Raw genomic sequence first — 18,626 nt, 5'->3', positions numbered from 1 at the left:
ATTAGCCAGATTCAAGAAGGTCACCACGGAGAACTACTGTGCCGAAATCGATGAATCTCTCTTCAGTACGTGTGTCGGTTTTGTGTTAATTCTCGTCGCTAAGCGTGGTGTAATGTGTGAAATGGGGACAATCTAAGTGGGGCACATATACAAATCAGTTTTCTCTTTATCAAAAACAAATCAGTTTTCTGTCATCTCCTTGGGGTGACGATATCAAATGATGGCAAGATTTGGTGTCAGTTGCTTTAGATCTAATAGGGTTCAAAGGCGATATATGACTGCGGCTTCAGGACACTGGTCCTTAGGTATATGTGTATGAAGACTTTCTGGTTGCCATTGACAAAGTCAAGTCGGCTCTGGTAGGGGAAAGGCGACATCGGCGCGTTGGAAGCTTGTTCTAGCGGCAGTAGTGGTCGTTCAGTGGTCTAGAGATCTCAATGTAATTTGTATTATGTTTGACATGATTTATACTTCTGATGAACTTTTTCGCAAAAATTTCTCTCACTTTTCTGTTTATGGGACTTTCTAACGAGAATTTCTTTATTATGAGAGGAGCTTTGCTACACTTACATTTGCATATTTATGTTTGTTGCAACGAATACTTTCGAACAAGATCAGTTTGCTTGAATAGATTTTGACAACCTATTTTCATTTACTAAGTTTCAAATATTAAAACTTGCTAGTCATAATATTTAGTTCTTAACAAGTTTCATTTGCTTAAGGGGTTAAGTTCTAGTACCTCCGTTCCAAATTGCATAACATTACAAATACATCCGTATCAAGATAAATCTAAGACAAATAATTCAGTATAGATAGAATATTTTTTAAAACTTTGTAAATTTATCATTCGTTCCTATCAAGTTTTACTAGTTGAAACTCGGTGAAGTTTTTAAAGCTTGTCAAAACGTATTAAAAATGGTCTTGTTTCAAAGCACTCGTTACAAGAGACACGAATATGCAAATGAAATATAATTTTGACTTTCGGTTCAAACATAAAATAAATTCAAATGTAGAAATAAGAAAAGCATAGGAGGTGAAGTGAGCGGGCATGCACTCTCTGCTGAAAGCTGCATGCGGGGACCATTTTACAACAATTAAATCCTAAACACATACAGGAGGCAATCACGATGCAATCGGATGGACACAAATCTAACTGAGTGGCGTAAATCGCCTCCCGTCATCATTGGATAATTAGCATATCTGTGTGCATCAAATCGCTATAGAGGCCGAGTGTTCCTCCTTTGAACAAATTGTGAGCATCTACATCCGGACTTGACAAATTCGATCCCTCAAACGACGCGACTGGGCGCCTTTGCGGACAGTGGCCGGTCACGTCTCAAATTTGGTGCCATGCACCTGAGTCTCTCATATTTCATCCTCTAAATCCATACAAACCATACAAAATAAATCTACGTACTACCACACACTAACTATGCTTCGTCATCTGAGATGTCCACGACGTCAGTGCCGGGCACCAGGTGGATGGCCGCATAGGAGGGCTCGGACTCCTCCTCCTCATCATCATCATCCATATACGCGAGCATCTCGTCGACTTCCGTAGCATGCTCTACCTCCACCTCCTGCAGACGACGGCGTCTCGCCTCCGCCTCCGACTCCGACCGGAGTCCCCAGCGTCCCCCACATCCTCCTCCGGCTCGTCCTCTCCTCAACCTCGTCCTCCTCCGGATCCACCGCGTCCGGAGGTAGCACCGCGGTGATCCGAGCTTTGCACCTTGTCCAGATCTGTTCAAGGAGCTGCAGCTGGCGCTCTGGCGTTAGATATGGGTAGCTTCTTACCTGGCGGCATGGGGGCATGACTACTAATGGTGGCGAGCGGCCATTGGAAAGTGCGGCGGCGGTGGAAGGGAGGGAGGAAATGTGGACGCGTAGGGTTTTGGTGTCTGCGGTCGGCTTAAATAGACGGGCTAGGCACTACGCGGCCCACTGGAGCGGCGCCACACGGCGCCATCAGTCTGACAGAGAAGACTAGCTTCGGACCGCCAGGTTTCAGAGTGTTTTGTTGTGGGGCGCATCGTTAGTCCGACATGGCGGATGCGCCCGGGCGTGCCCATGCTCCTCATATCCGCCCTAGATTTGGGCTGGATATGAGGGATTTTAGCCAGCCCGGGCGTTTGAGACCCGTATGAAAAGCCTAGACGTTTTTAGTAACCGGTCACTGACCGGGCCGTCCCACCGAATCGTTTGAGGCGGGTTTGGAATGCTTGGTTGTAGAAGCTCCGACGAGTACTTGGTTTGAACTTTTAAGTAAGTGTGAATTCGTGGCTACCTTGTAGTCTATTTTACATAGCACGTGAATCCCTAATGGCCCATGTACACGCCTTTTTCTCAGCAAAACGTCAATTGTAAAAGTCGTTGATCCAGGTTTGTTAAATGTCATGTCGATCAGGTCAATATAGTACAAGAGGCTTCACCGTTACACCGTCTAGGGCAACAGGTTTCCAAAAGCGATTCGACGACAAAGGAAGCGTGAATGGATCAGGCTTGTGCGCCGAAAGGCGACAAAGATCAATTACACACCGGTATATATCAGCTTTCGTCCATTTTCACTTTCACTGAGATGGAACGTGCATTTCATCCGTGCGAGCGAGCTGAGCTAGCGAGAGTGGAGGTCCAAATCAGGGAAAGTTGCGCGGGGATTAACTACTGACGTGAAACGACTGTTGTAGCGATGATCATGGAGATGTTCGCGGACAAACCGGTAGACGATAAATATGGTACACGGATGCCAACAGCTAGCACCTAATCCCTCTGTTTCTAAATATTTGTCTTTTTAGAGATTTCAAATGAACTACAACATCTCAGATGTATATAAACATATTTTAGAGTGTAGATTCACTCATTTTGATTTGTATGTAGTTACTAGCTGAAATCTTTAGAAAGACAAATATTTAAGAACGGAGAGAGCACATGACTGATTCAACACGATCACCAACGTGTCCACTTGCAACACATTTACACATCATGCTGCTCATGAGTAAGGCGTATCGCTCAATGCAGACTTAACTTTTTGTTGCACCTACGTGTGTGTATATATAACGTGATAAAAGTTAATAATATATAATGCTCCTCCCTTTTATCTAAAAAGTTATATAACGCCATAAAATGAGTTATTAGTGATATATATAGCATATAATGGCATATATGTAATGATGAAATAATCAAGTAGATGCTATAGACACCTAGCACAATATTTAATAATATGACAAAACATTTACGCAAAACATCTATCGCGAGCACACGCAAGGAAACTTAATACATGCAAGTGAAATCCAATCTACGGACGACACCATTGTGGTAAAGGTAGTAATTTTAGAGAAAACATTATCACATGGCATAGAGGGGAGGGTCATAAATGCCTATACCGGAAAATCGGAATCAACAAGTCATATATGATAAAATCGTAATCATTGAATACGACCCTAGCATACATAAGCACACACATCGTTCTAGTAACGCGTACTAAAGGCTCCGTGAGTGTCAAGTTTAGCGGAAGTCACCTCCACCCTGATGAGACATAGAGAGCAACAAAAATGAGGTTCAATCTCTGATGGACTGCCATTCCCTGGAGAGCCTAGCTTGTGGTGCTCCCGAGGGGTTTATGTTGCTGGAGTCGTTTTAACTGTCTGTAGGTTATCGACAGTTATGCCGATATAGCCTTAACTGTTTTGTAATCTTGGCAGACAGACGAGTCTAGCTCGTGCTGTTCTGCCAAGATTGTCTATCGTTTTATTTCCTTTTGTCGTTTCTAGTCCCTAGTAGTAGTACAAAAAAACAAGTGGTTTCTGATATATGAAAAGCAGAGAGGGTGCTCTCTTTATCAAAAAATAATAATCTCTGATGGAATGGCGGGTACAATACACCATGGGTTATCTTTGATAGTGGAAGGTCTGAGGGGGAAAAATATCTCATGACTGATTAAAAATCCATAATAACCAATAATCAAACAGATTAAATGACTGATTAAAACATCGGAAAAACATCCCATGACTGATTAAAACCCTCCCTAAAAAAACCCCATAATGACCAATAATTAAACATATTAAATGAGAACAAAAAATGTTTATTATTAATTAAATTTACAAATGATGAGAGAAAAGCCCCGTTCTCCATATCTCACGAAGAACTCTGCATGGACGGGCATATACATGCATGTGTGCGTACATCAATAAATTACATGTACATGTCATATATATATATATATATATATATATATATATATATATATATATATATATATATATATATATATATATATACACACGTTTGCATTTGGCTTAGCTTCCTCTATAAGTATATTTGGTGTTAGATTGCTACATGTCGCATGCCCCGGCCTCCTCACAAAGCATTACAAGCTGCTTTGGATGCACCACCCCTAGTTAAATACTGACCCGTAAGGCCATAACATATATAGATAAGATAAATCACTGATGAGAAGTCCCAACCTCCATGAAATCTATGAGCGACACCTGCCCTTCAGCTTGCTGATCGCCTTCGTCCCGGTTCTCCTCTTGCTCCTCGATGCTCGAGCCGCACTTGGTGTCGCTCGAGCTCACGTTCACCTGGAGAAAATCGTAGAACTCCACCGATCTATTCGTATCTGCAGAACAAATTAACCCTAATTGATTAGTTCCGGACACACATGGCTAAATTTTAGTACCATGCATGCATGCAATGGGTCAATCATTTCACCTTCATTCGTGGATGAGCAGTAACCCTCCTTGCTACTGTGACGGCTGATCGCGAAGGGGGCAGCAAATTCTCTGCGGTACTTGTGGAGCAAGGCGGCCATGGTATTCACCTCCGGAAGTCTCGGCTTCTCGCCGCCGGTGGTGTTCCTAGGGCTATCGTCTTTCTCGGCACCGGCCGTGGTGGTGGAGGCAGCGGCAGGCGTGGCACGTCTGTTGGACGACAGCCTCATCCGCTCCCTGCACCGGCGGGCCATGATCACATGCCAGTGGTTCTTGACGGCGTTGTCGGTGCGGCCCGGGAAGAGCCTGGCGATGACGGCCCACCGGTTGCCGTGGACGCGGTGCGAGGCGAGGAGCAGCTCCTCCTCCTCCTCCGAGAAGGGGCTCCGGTTGATCCTCGGGTCCAGCTGGTTGAACCACCTCAGCCGGCAGCTCTTCCCTGAAACCACACAACGGGTCATTTTCCATGGGTTAATTAATCATCTAAGAAGCTTAGACGATGTGCTTCAACGACACCATGGATAGCTAGCTTGTGCGCGATAGATGAATTAGGAAGCAAGAAAGGTAAAATTAACTCTCTCAGTGGCTAGCTAGCTAGATAAAATTGCTCCACAAGTGAAAGAGATGCCATATGCACATCAAGGTGAGCATGACACCCTAACAAATCGAAATTCTCTCGTGGACTAACAAGAAATCCCCCAAAAGTCAGATAAGCTTAACGGAACCGGATTGCGCCTTAACGGAACACAAAGTACACCTAATTAGCCAATAAGAGAGATTCATTAATTCCACACATGATCGGCTGATGATCATGCATGCATACATGGTATCTATCGTACCTGATCGGCCCTGGAGCTTCTCGGCGATGGCGTTCCAGTTGTGCGGCCCGTACCGCGCGACGAGCTCCTTGAGCCTCTCGTCCTCCGATGGCCTCCAGTGGCCTCTGGTGCACATCCTCGGTCGATCGATCAACCAACCACAAACAACAGCAGCAAATCGCTCTAACCTCTATCGATCGATCCCTCCAGCTGGCTACCTCTTAAATATATAATTAGATTTGTAAGGCTAGCTGCACATAGACAGCAGCAAAAGAATAAACTAATAACTAAACTAATTTCAGACGCAGATCGGTCGATCCGAGGCCACTGGAGAGAGATGAACAAAGAGAGGGAAGGGAAGAGAAGAGACAAAGATCGATCGGCAGGATGAGAAGAGGCAAGAGAAAGATAAGGAGTGGGGGATATATAGATAGATAGAAAGGTGGGGAGAGGGGCCAAGGGAAAGTGATGAGCAGGCAGTTTCTCTCTCTCTCTCTAACTGGCCAACCCCAGCGAGCTAGCTCTCGTTATTGTTGATCGGTTAGTGAGGGAGAAGATAGCGAGTTGGGAGATGGTTACACCGGAGTTAGTTTGATGCTACGTGTGGGCTAACGGGTGGTTTTGTACGTTAAGCTTCACGAGCGAGAATAGAAAATGTTAGTTACATGCTATCTAAAGCTTAGAGCTAGGTCCACAAGATCAACGATATGTGCAGTGTCTCGCCAGTTACATTTGCTCAACAAACAACATACGGAAGAGATACCAAATTAAGCACACTGTTTGTGTTTTCTTGTGTGTGTTTGTGTCTCCATGTGTGACGTGTCATGGACAAAGGCCAACAACTTACTACTATGACATTTGCGGCAAACCGGTGGCTTATATTATACTAGCAACAGTTGATTTGAGAGTTACAACTAATAATTACGACAAATTCTGTTGTGACTTTTTATTACTTAACAAATCAATTTGGCCAAACCAATGTTATTCTGTGCTAGCTTGTGTTGTAAACATGTGATTAATTAAGCTGGTGCAATAATTAATTAAGCCTGCAGGTTGGATCACTATATACATATGTGCCTTTCAGAGAGATCATTTGTTACTGTCTTTCACAAGACCGGTGAGCCGGTCTTGGTGCGCAAGGAAAATTCTGCACTTGGTGCACCTAATGTTTCCTGGGGATTTTGGGGGCAGAAAGATGCCGCTAGCTGCAGGGTTGCTTGGTGGGGGGAATTCTGTTGTTCAGGTCTCAACATCCCTCTGATGTTTCAAACCTACAACGTCTACTTAGAACCAACCCGTCACTCTCCTTCCCCAAATGTACGCCGCACCTAACTACAACAGTAACATACCTTAAAATAGGTTCTGCTGCGTTCGCCGGTCAGCTGAATAACCTCCTTTTCTTTTCCTTTTAGATGGCAATTAGCTCCAAGCCGACTAATTAATCGTCCTGATCACTACTTCGTGTCTTTTCATTGCTATACCATACCATGCTTTCATTCTCAGGGCTAGTGCAGTGTTGCATGCATGGGCATTAATGAACAAGAACACTAATTAAGTAGAGTATAAACAGATCAACATGCTGGCCAGTTGATCTGTAAGTATACTCCATTACAGTACAACTTGTTTGATCTTCTGCTTGCCTAAAATAGGCAGTATAGTTAATGAACAAGAACACTAATTAAGTATAAACAAATCAACAGTACTACTGAGAATTATTTATGGGGAAGACTTTGTTTCTGCTTGTTAATTATTGGGGACAAAGAGCCAGCAAGTTAGTTGTTACGGGTTTTCCTGTGCCGTTGGGCGCCTCAGACCTACCTGGCCAATCAATGCAATTCTCTATTCGGTTGCACTGCTAAGTACTTCAGTTGCTGCTTAGCAGTACTAATTTGTTGTTTTCAGTGTGCTGAAATATTTGTAATTCCGTTTGTGCGACTTAATTTGGAACAGCTCTTTTGGCGGTGCAACTTTATGGTTTGTTTCAAGATAATCAAAATTTGGCTATTGGATGAAACAATATTCTCTTTATATATCATACTAATACTAGTTAATGTGTACTATGTGTATTTAGGCGTGATTTCGGTAAAATATGTTCTGTGCCGTGTGTTACCTATAAGCCAAGTGTTTTCAGTTGGTACAAAGCGGGCTCTTTGCCGAGTGCCCATGAAAAAAATACTCGGCAAATAGCCGAACACTAGGCAAATACAGATTTTCCTATAGTGGTATGTTTTAGCACTGTGATTTCTATAGTTATAGCTTCGCATACATACATGATACATGTACTAGCTAGCCATACACAAGTCAAAGAAAAAAAATTGCTGAAACATATATTTCGAAAAGCATACAAATGCATACACGAACATGCATTAGGAAAATAGCGCCAACCTTAAAATATGTTATTAGCAATGCTATATCACATAGTGTGATATTAGCGCCAACATTAATATATTTAGTGAGTCATTCCTCAACACACTATAGCTAGCATCCTATATTTTTCAATGGTATTAGCGGTGTGTGTTGCATTTGTATCCCGTTGGACCTTGGCTGTGCTTTTGGTGGTTTGCTTACTTATAAAGCGGCGTGAAAACATTTTTTGGTAATGATATAGATTGAAGAACACACATGCACGAGCTCCCAAAAGATACAAACATTTTAGTAAGAGTGTATTAGTAATTTGGAACATAAAAGAGGTTATTGTTATGTCTCTATCTTTATTGCTTTTTCTTTTTAGCTTTACCTATATAGAACGTAGCCATCTTTTTTATGATGGACTTATAAAACTTGGGTGATGGAGCCTTGACAACTATATGAAACATTCCTACGATAACGAGTTTATATCACGGTAACAGCAACTACCTGCCAGAAGTTCACATAAATTAGTTCCTTCCTGCCGTAGATTGCTTTGATGGTCAACAAAAGAGGAGCCACTAGATAGGCAGCTTGTGCTTGTGCGGTGCTTCTATTGCAGGTAAGATGCATCACAAGAATGTAGTTGCTAGCTAGATGTCAGCTTCAACCGTTGGCCTAACCCTGTTCCGTATACATGGCAGATAAAACTCCTTAGATTTTAAGCAACGAACACCGATCAGCTTAAGAAACGTTAAATAAAACTCAACTTGCTGCTGGTATGCATCTTTGTCTTCGACTAGTGGCAGCTCGAATTGACATATATACACGCGTACACTGAACTAACTACTTTTCGAAGGTGGCATGTTGTACACGTTCTTTTTATAAAGAGTATGTTGGGCGTTGTGTCGTTAACTAGCTTTCAGTCTAACACTTTACTGTGCCAAGTCTTTCTCGTTTGAACATTTCGATCCAACCGCAGCGATTTCGTACCGTACCCGATGTCGAACGAGATGGTACTTTTGGACTTTAATTGGACGATTAAGCACACCCTAACGTGTGCATGTCTTGACTGATCGAGACATCACGGAGAACATAAACGCTCCTTAATTTTCTTCCTCGCACACGGTGAAAGATTTTTGTTCCCAAGCATTTGAGAGAGTACAAATTCGTTTGAACGCACACATGATCGAGAAGAGGAGTACGTACTTAACGGCGTTTCGGTGGAGAAAAAGGAGGAACTAACGGTGCAGAAGTGACGTGAGTGCCGTAGACGACTTGGCCATTTTTTTATAACCAAGGAATCTTGTTCGATAAGGTATCAGGGTGAGGCGACCTAGTAATCACCCACCACCGGGCTTGCTGAGCAGCTTAGCTGAACCGGTGCTAGTTTCACGTACGGCCCGCCGGGGTTTTCCTGCCTACTACCATCTTTGAACGCCGTGATCTCAGCACGCATGCACGGAGACTGACATGCATGTAAACCACGGAAGATGGAGAGATGTGGTTCGAGTTTTGATATGATCTATGCGTGCGTGTGCAAGACAAGTATCTTTTCACTCTATTTTTTTCTCTTTTCTATATGTTAGGGCATTGAGGTAGTTGGTTGGGGTAGCATCGGGTCTCGGGTGAGGTGGTGTCAAGGTTTTGGATGCCGAGGCGGCGGCCCTGAGGATGGTAGCGTGGTGCTCACGGGCAGAGCCCGTGGCTTGGAGCCCATGGTTCGTGGTATGCGGCTTCATCTCTTCGCGGTGGCGTGTTCAGGTCGAGGACTCCGGCTGCTCTTGTAGTGTTTGGGTTGGTGTTGCTGCGCTCAACGCCTATGTATCCTGCCTTGGGTGTGTGCGTGTGTTTGTACCGGGTTGTTGTTGATCGTTGCCTTATATGTAAAGTGGGGCGAAAGCCTTTTTGGGTATACGTTAGGGCATTTCTAACCAATCCCCTAAAAGATAGCGGAGTATCCGACCGAGTAAATCTTAGTGGAGTATTTATACTCCACTAAGTTTTAGTCGGTCCTAAGAGATCCTCTTAACTTAGCGGAGTAAAACGTAATTTGCATCAATTCAACCTAATTTTAACCAAAGTTTGCATGCATTTAAACATAAGTTCAACATAGATAGGCTTGACGACCGAACATTAAACATATATTCAAACTTAAACCACACTAAAATAGACATCTTCATCGGCCGTAGTGGAGGTTGAGCCAATCCTTCCTCGACAGGCCACACTCTGTTGGGGAACGTTGCATGAAAAACAATCTTACGCCCACACAAGATCTATCAAGGAGATGCATAGCAATGAGAGGGGAGAGTGTGTCTACGTATCCTTGTAGACCGTAAGCGGAAGCGTTTGACAACGCGGTTGATATAGTCGAACTTTCTTCGCGATCCAACCGATCGAGTACCGAACGTACGGCACCTCCATGTTCAGCAGACGTTCAGCTCGATGACGTCCGCGACTTCTTGATTCAACAAGATGGAGAGGTAGTGGACCAGTTCTGGTAGCACGACGGCGTGGTGACAGTGAAGGTGAAGTTATCTCCGCAGGGCTTCGCCTAAGCACTACGAAAATATGACCGGGGGTGTGAACGATGGAAGGGGCGCCGCACACGGCTAGACAATTGTCTGTTGTGCTAGGCGCCCCCTCCCACATATATATAGGTGGGAGGGAGGGAGGAGCAGCCAAAGGAGGCTCCCAAGTAGGAGGAATCCTACTTGGAGTCCCTTCGAAGCCGCGCCCCCCTACCTTATATAGGTGCGAGGGAAAGGCGGGGAAGGGTGCCCCCCCATCGTTTCTCCCATGAGAGGGAAAGGCAAGAGGGGCTAGCCCTCCCCCTTTTCCTTTCCTTAGGGCCTGTTGTCTAAAGAAGGGACGCACCAGGGGCTGGTCTGTTCCCCCTTTGGACCATTAGGCCCATATCTTTGCCGGGGGTGCCCGAAACTCCTTTCCGGCGACCCATAAGTACCCGGTACCCTCTGAAACACTTCTGGTGTTCGAATACCATCGTCCTATATATCAATATTTACCTCTCGACCATTTCGAGACTCCTCGTCATGTCCGTGATCTCATCCGGCACTCCAAACAATATTCGGTCACCAAATCACATAACTCATATAATACTGTATCATCGTCGAACGTTAAGCGTGCGGACCCTATGGGTTCAAGAACTATGTAGACATGACCGAGACACCATTCCCGTCAATAACCAATAGTGGAACCTAGATGCCCATATTGGCTCCTACATATTCTACGAAGATCTTTATCGGTTGAAACGTTATGACAACATACGTAATTCCCTTTATCTGCCGGTATGTTACTTGCCCGAGATTCGATCGTCGGTATCTTCATACCTAGTTCAATCTCATTACAGGCAAGTCTCTTTAATCGTTCCGTAATACATCACCTCATGACTAACTCCTTAGTCTTTTGCTTGCAAGCTTATAGAGGGCCCAAAGATACGTCTCTGATACTCGAAGTGAAAAATCCTAATCTCGATCTATGCCAACTCAACAAACACCTTCGGAGATACCTGTAGAGCATCTTTATGATCACCCAGTTACGTTGTGACGTTTGATAGCACACAAGGTATTCCTCCGATATCCGGTAATTGCATAATCTCATAGTCAAAGGAATATGTATTTGACATGAAGAAAGCAATAGCAATAAACTGAACGATCATTATGCTAAGCTAACGGGTGGGTCTTGTCCATCACATCATTCTCCTAATAATGTGATCCCGTTATCAAATGACAACACATGTCCATGGTTAGGAAACATTAACCATCTTTGATCAGCGAGCTAGTCGAATAGAGGCATATTAGGGACTCGGTATTTGTTTATGTATTCACACATGTATTTAAGTTTCCGATCAATACAATTCTAGCATGAATAATAAACCTTTATTGTGAATAAGGAAATATAAAATAACAACTTTATTATTGCCTCTAGGGCATATTTCCTTCACACTCGGAGAGACATGGGTCCGGGTCGGTGTCGTCCCCGTCGCAGTCGCGGAAGATGCTCCGCCACTCACCAACGTCGAACTCCCTCCTCCTCGCCGCCTTGCACCTTGTCGTCGGAGATGACGATGACCTCCCCACCGTTGTCGACAAATATCGCCCGCTGTGCCTCCACGAGCTTCGGGTGCGTGCTAGTGGTGGAGGTCCTCCATGTACACCTCAGCAGCGGCGGCTCCGCCTCGATGCGCTCCCTCGCCTCTCGGTCCTCCGGAGCCATCGCCGTGCTCACCACATGCGGCTCCGGCGGGACGAGGTGGAATAGCATCGAAGTTCAGCCTTGCATCACGGTCGTGGTACCGGACTTGCCACCGGTCATACTCCATCGCTGTGAGCTCCGCCGTGTGGAACGACCCTACCCACTTCCTCTTGTTGGTCTCCTGGTCGGTGATCTCCGCCATCCATAACACCCACGGGCGCTGTCGAACGCCAAGGTAGGTCCTCAGCGACGGAGGGAGCTCCGGGAAGTTGGTGAATTGGGTGGGGGCGGGCGGATCAGGCAAGCGGAGGCGGCTCGAGGATGCGCAACGGACGATGACCCGCGGGCGTGCCGCCACGGGTCCATGTTGCGGATTGGCAGCGGGGACCTCCGGCCACTGCTTCTAGCCATTGGGAGGAGAGGGGCGGTGGGGAACGGCAGGGGACGCGCCGACGCCAGGGCGAGGAGGAGAAGAGGAGGCAGAGGAGGGGAAGAGGAGGAGAGATTATTTACTCGGTTGCGAACGGTGGAGTAAATATAGGGAGATTTGCGGTGGCCGAGTAATTTTTTTACTCCAGTATGGTCTATTGGGGATCGGTTAGGTCCTGGTCAGAGTAACCGGTTATTGGGGGTTGGTTTGAAATGTCATCCCCTATCCGGCGTTGGAGAAGTAAAAAGTCGGTTATCCTCTATCCGGTGGCGACTTCTCCTTCGCGTGCCCGTGCTCGTCGAGGAAGCGGAGGTTGTAGCCTGGTCGACTTGCAAGGAGTCGTTGTCCTCTGGCCTTCGAGAACGATCATCAATCACATTACGCCGCTTAGAGCCACTACCTGATACTAGTGCTACATCCACTAATATAGGTGTCAACTGTTGGAAATATGCCCTAGAGGCAATAATAAAATGGTTATTATTATATTTCCTTGTCATCATTATTGTCTATTGTTTATGCTATAATTGTAATAACCGGAAACCGTAATACATGTGTGAATACATAGACCACAACATGTCCCTAGTGAGCCTCTAGTTGACTAGCATGTTGATCAATAGATGGTCATGGTTTCCTGACCATGGACATTAGATGTCATTGATAACAGGATCACATCATTAGGAGAATGATGTGATGAACAAGACCCAATCCTAAGCATAGCACAAGATCGTGTAGTTCTTTTGCTAAAGCTTTTCTAATGTCAAGTATCATTTCCTTAGACCATGAGATCGTGTAACTCCCGGATACCGTAGGAATGCTTTGGGTGTACCAAACGACACAACGTAACTGGGTGGCTATAAAGGTACACTACAGGTATCTCCGAAAGTGTCTGTTGGGTTGACACGAATCGAGACTGGGATTCGTCACTCCGTATGACAGAGAGGTATCTCTGGGCCCACTCTGTAATGCATCATCATAATGAGCTCAATGTGACTAAGTATTTAGTCACGGGATCATGCATTATGGAACGAGTAAAGTGACTTGCTAGTAACGATATTGAACGAGGTATTGGGATACCGACGATCGAATCTCAGGCAAGTAACGTACCGATTGACAAAGGGAATAATATACGGGATTGCTTGAATCCCTGACATCGTGGTTCATCCGATGAGATCATCGTGGAACATGTGTGAGCCAACATGGGTATCTACATCCCGTTGTTGGTTATTTCCCGGAGAGCTGTCTCGGTCATGTCTGCATGATTCCCGAACCCATAGGGTCTACACACTTAAGGTTCGGTGACGCTAGAGTTGATATGGGAAATTAGTACGTAGTTACCGAATGTTGTTCGGAGTCCCGGATGAGATCCCAGACGTCACGAGGAGTTCCGGAATGGTCCGGAGGTAAAGATTTATATATGGGAAGTCCAGTTTCAGTCACCGGAATAATTTCGGGGGTTACCGGTATTGTACCGGGACCACCGAAAGGTGTCCGGGGTCCACCTGCCATGGGGGACTTCGTGGGCTGAACAAGGGTGGGAACCAGCCCCCTAGTGGGCTGGTGCGCCTCCCCCCAGGGCCCAAGGCGCCTAGGTTTGAAAACCCTAGGAGGTGGGGGCGCCTCCCACCAACTTGGGGGCCAAGTCCCCCCCTCCCTTGGCCGCCCCCCTAGATGAGATCTAAGGGGCCGGTCCCCTCTCCCCTTCCCCCTATAAATAGTGGGGGGGGGAAGGTGGGAGGGTTGTGATACCCTTCCCCTGGCGCATCCGTCCCCCTCTCCAACTCCACCTCCTCCTCCATAGTGCTTGGCGAAGCCCTGCCGGAGAACCGCAAGCTCCTCCACCACGCCGTCGTGCTGCCGGAGCTCTCCCTCAACTTCTCATCTCCCCTTGCTGGATCAAGAAGGAGGAGACGTCCCCGGGTTGTACGTGTGTTGAACGCGGAGGCGCCATCCGTTCGGTGTTAGATCGGATCTTCCGCGATTTGAATCACTATGAGTACGACTCCCTCATCCACGTTCTAAATGACGCTTCCGCTTAGCGATCTTCGAAGGTATGAAGATGCTCATCCTCTCCCTCTCTTGTTGCTAGAATCTCCATAGATTGATCTTGGTGATGCGTAGAAAATTTTGAATTTCTGCTACGTTCCCCAACAATGGCATCATGAGCCAGGTCTATTGCGTAGATTCTATGCACGAGTAGAACACAAGCAGTTGTGGGTGTTGGTTTGTTCAATTTTCTTACCGTTACTAGTCCTATCTTGTTTTGGCGGTATTGTGGGATGAAGCGTCCCGGACCGACCTTACACGTACGCTTACGTGAGACAGGTTCCACCGACTGGCATGCACTTGTTGCATAAAGGTGGATAGCGGGTGCCAGTCTCTCCCACTTTAGTCGGATCGAATTCGATGAAAAGGGTCCTTATGAAGGGTAAATAGCAATTGGCATATCACCGTTGTGGCTTTTGCGTAGGTCAGATACGTTCTTGCTAGAAACCCATAGCAGCCACGTAAAACATGCAACAACAATTAGAGGACGTCTAACTTGTTTTTGCAGGGTATGCTATGTGATGTGATATGGCCAAAAGAATGTGATGAATGATATGTGATGTATGAGATTGATCATGTTCTTGCAATAGGAATCACGACTTGCATGTCGATGAGTATGACAACCGACAGGAGCCATAGGAGTTGTCTTAATTTATTGTATGACTTGCGTGTCATTGGATAACGCCATGTAATTACTTTACTTTATTGCTAAACCGTTAGCCATAGTAGTAGAAGTAATAGTTGGCGAGACAACTTCATGAAGACACAATGATGGAGATCATGATGATGGAGATCATGGTGTCATGCCGGTGACGAAGGTGATCATGTCGTGCCTCAAGATGGAGATCAAAGGCGCAAGATGATATTGGCCATATCATGTCACTTTATGATTTGCATGTGATGTTTGTCATGTTTACATCTTATTTGCTTAGAACGATGGTAGCATAAATAAGATGAGCCCTCATAAAAATTTCAAGAAAGTATTCCCCCTAACTGTGCACCATTACGAAAGTTCGTTGTTTCGAAGCACCACGTGATGATCGGGTGCGATAGATTCTAACGTTCGCATACAACAGGTGTAAGCCAGATTTACACATGCAAAACACTTAGGTTGACTTGACGAGCCTAGCATGTACAGACATGGCCTCGGAACACAAGAGACTGAAAGGTCGAACATGAGTCATATAGTAGATACGATCAACATGAAGATGTTCACCGATGATGACTAGTCTGTCTCACGTGATGATCGGACACAGCCTAGTTGACTCGGATCATGTATCGCTTAGATGACTAGAGGGATGTCTATCTGAGTGGGAGTTCATTAAATAATTTGATTAGATGAACATAATTATCATGAACTTAGTCTAAAAACTTTGCAATATGTCTTGTAGATCAAATGGCCGACGCTAATGTTGCCCTCAACTTCAATGCGTTCCTAGAGAAAACCAAGTTGAAAGACGATGGTAGCAACTATACGGACTGGGTTCGGAACTTGAGGATCATCCTCATAGCTACCAATAAAGCATATGTCCTAGAAGCACCGCTAGGTGAAGCACCCATTTTCCCAGCAACTCAAGACGTTATGAACGCCTGGCAGTCGCGTAGTGATGATTACTCCCTGGTTTAGTGCGGCATGCTTTACAACTTAGAATCGGGGCTCCAAAAGCGTTTTGAGCAGCACAGAGCATATGAGATGTTCCAAGAGCTGAAAATGGTTTTCCAAGCTCATGCCCGGGTCGAGAGATATGATGTCTTCGACAAGTTCTACGGTTGTAAGATGGAGGAAAACAGTTCTGACAGTGAGCACATACTCACTATGTCCGGGTTACACAACCGTTTGTCTCAGTTGGGAGTTAATCTCCCAGATGACTTGGTCATTGACATGATCCTCCAGTTGCTCCCACCTAGCTACAAGAGCTTTGTGATGAACTACAATATGCAAGGGATGGAGAAGTCCATTCCCGAGTTATATTCAATGCTGGAGTCAGCGGAGGTGGAAATCAAAAAGGAACATCAAGTGTTGATGGTGAATAAGACCACTAGTTTCAAGAAAGGCAAGGGTAAAAAGAACTTCAAGAAGGATGGCAAGGGATTTGACGCGCCCAGTAAATCAGTTGCCGGGAAGAAGCCAAACAATGGACCCAAGCCCGAGACTCAGTGCTTTTATTGCAAGGGAAATGGTCACTGGAAGCGGAACTACCCCAAGTACTTAGCGAACAAGAAGGCCGGCAACACCAAAGGTATATGTGATATACATGTTATTGATGTGTACCGTACCAGTACTCATAGTAGCTCCTGGGTATTTGATACCGGTGCGGTTGCTCATATTTGTAAGTCAAAACAGGAGTTGCGAAATAAGCGGAGACTGGCGAAGGACGAGGTGACGATGCGCGTCGGGAATGGTTCCAAGGTCGATGTGATCGTCGTCGGCACACTACCTCTACATTTACCCACGGGATTAGTTTTAAACCTTAATAATTGTTATCTAGTGCGAGCTTTGAGCATGAACATTGTATCTGGATCTCGGTTAATGCAAGATGGCTACTCATTTAAATCCGAGAATAATGGTTGTTCTATTTATTTGAGAGATATGTTTTATGGTCATGCCCTGCTGGTCAATGGTTTATTCTTACTGAATCTCGAACGTGATGTTACACATATTCATAGTGTGAATACCAAAAGATATAAGGTTAATAATGATAGTCCCACATACTTGTGGCACTGCTGCCTTGGTCACATTGGTGTCAAACGCATGAAGAAACTCCATGCAGATGGACTTTTGGAGTCTCTTGATTATGAATCATTTGACACATGTGAACCATGCCTCATGGGCAAGATGACCAAGACTCCGTTCTCCGGAACAATGGAGCAAGCAACCAACTTGTTGGAAATCATACATACTGATGTGTGTGGTCCAATGAGCGTTGAGGCTCACGGTGGCTATCGTTATGTTCTCACCCTCACTGATGACTTAAGTAGATATGGGTATGTCTACTTGATGAAACACAAGTCTGAGACCTTTGAAAAGTTCAAGGAATTTCCGAGTGAGGTGGAGAATCAACGTGACAGAAAAATAAAGTTCTTACGATCAGATCACGGAGAAGAATATTTAAGTCACGATTTTGGTACGCACTTAAGGAAATGTGGAATTGTTTCACAACTCACGCCGCCTGGAACACCTCAGCGTAACAGTGTGTTCGAACGTCATAATCACACTCTATTGGATATGGTGCGATCTATGATGTCTCTTACCGATTTACCACTATCATTTTGGGGATACGCCTTAGAGACAGCCACATTCACTTTAAATAGGACACTGTCTAAATCCGTTGAGACGACACCATATGAATTATGGTTTGGGAAGAAACCTAAGCTGTCGTTTCTAAAAGTTTGGGGATGCGATGCTTATGTCAAGAAACTTCAACCTGAAAAGCTCGAACCCAAGTCGGGAAAATGCGTCTTCATAGGATACCCTAAGGAAACCATTGGGTATACCTTCTACCTCAGATCCGAAGGCAAAATCTTTGTTGCCAAGAACGGATCCTTTCTGGAGAAAGAGTTTCTCTCGAAAGAAGTAAGTGGGAGGAAAGTAGAACTTGACGAAGTACTGCCTTTTGAACTGGAAAGTAGTGCAGCTCAGGAAGATGTTTCTGTGGTGCCTGTACCGACTAGAGATGAAGTTAATGATGATCAAGGTACTTCGGATCAATTTGCTACTGAACTTCGTAGGTCCACAAGGACACGTTCCACACCAGAATGGTATGGCAACCCTGTCCTAGAAATCATGTTGTTAGACAATGGTGAACCTTCGAACTATGAAGAAGCGATGGCGGCCCAGATTCCAACAAATGGTTTAAAGCCATGAAATTCGAGATAGGATCCATGTATGAAAACAAAGTATGGACTTTGACAGACTGATCAGCGAGCCATAGAAAATAAATGGATCTTCAAGAAAAAGACTGACATGGATGGTAATGTGACCATCTATAAAGCTTGGCTTGTCGCTAAGGGTTATCGACAAGTTTAAGGGGTTGACTACGATGAGACCTTCTCACCCGTAGCGAA

At 45.2% G+C, this 18,626-nt stretch overlaps 1 protein-coding gene across 1 annotated transcript; it reads right to left on the bottom strand.

Annotated features, from left to right (window-relative positions):
* Nucleotides 1-4,271: 4,271 nt before the first annotated feature.
* LOC119294862 (transcription factor MYB52-like) lies at nt 4,272-6,006 on the bottom strand. Its single transcript, XM_037573142.1, has 3 exons — nt 5,549-6,006; nt 4,711-5,148; nt 4,272-4,618 (listed from the first exon to the last, which is right to left on the bottom strand). The coding sequence occupies exons 1-3, from the start codon at nt 5,661-5,663 to the stop codon at nt 4,443-4,445; spliced, it is 729 nt and encodes a 242-aa protein (XP_037429039.1). The 5' UTR covers nt 5,664-6,006; the 3' UTR covers nt 4,272-4,442.
* Nucleotides 6,007-18,626: the final 12,620 nt, after the last annotated feature.

The sequence above is a fragment of the Triticum dicoccoides genome, chromosome 4B (assembly GCF_002162155.2).
Source record: "Triticum dicoccoides isolate Atlit2015 ecotype Zavitan chromosome 4B, WEW_v2.0, whole genome shotgun sequence".
Taxonomy (NCBI): Eukaryota; Viridiplantae; Streptophyta; class Magnoliopsida; order Poales; family Poaceae; genus Triticum; species Triticum dicoccoides.
Note: the sequence above shows the minus strand (reverse complement) of the source record. Positions and strands in the feature narration are given on the sequence as shown.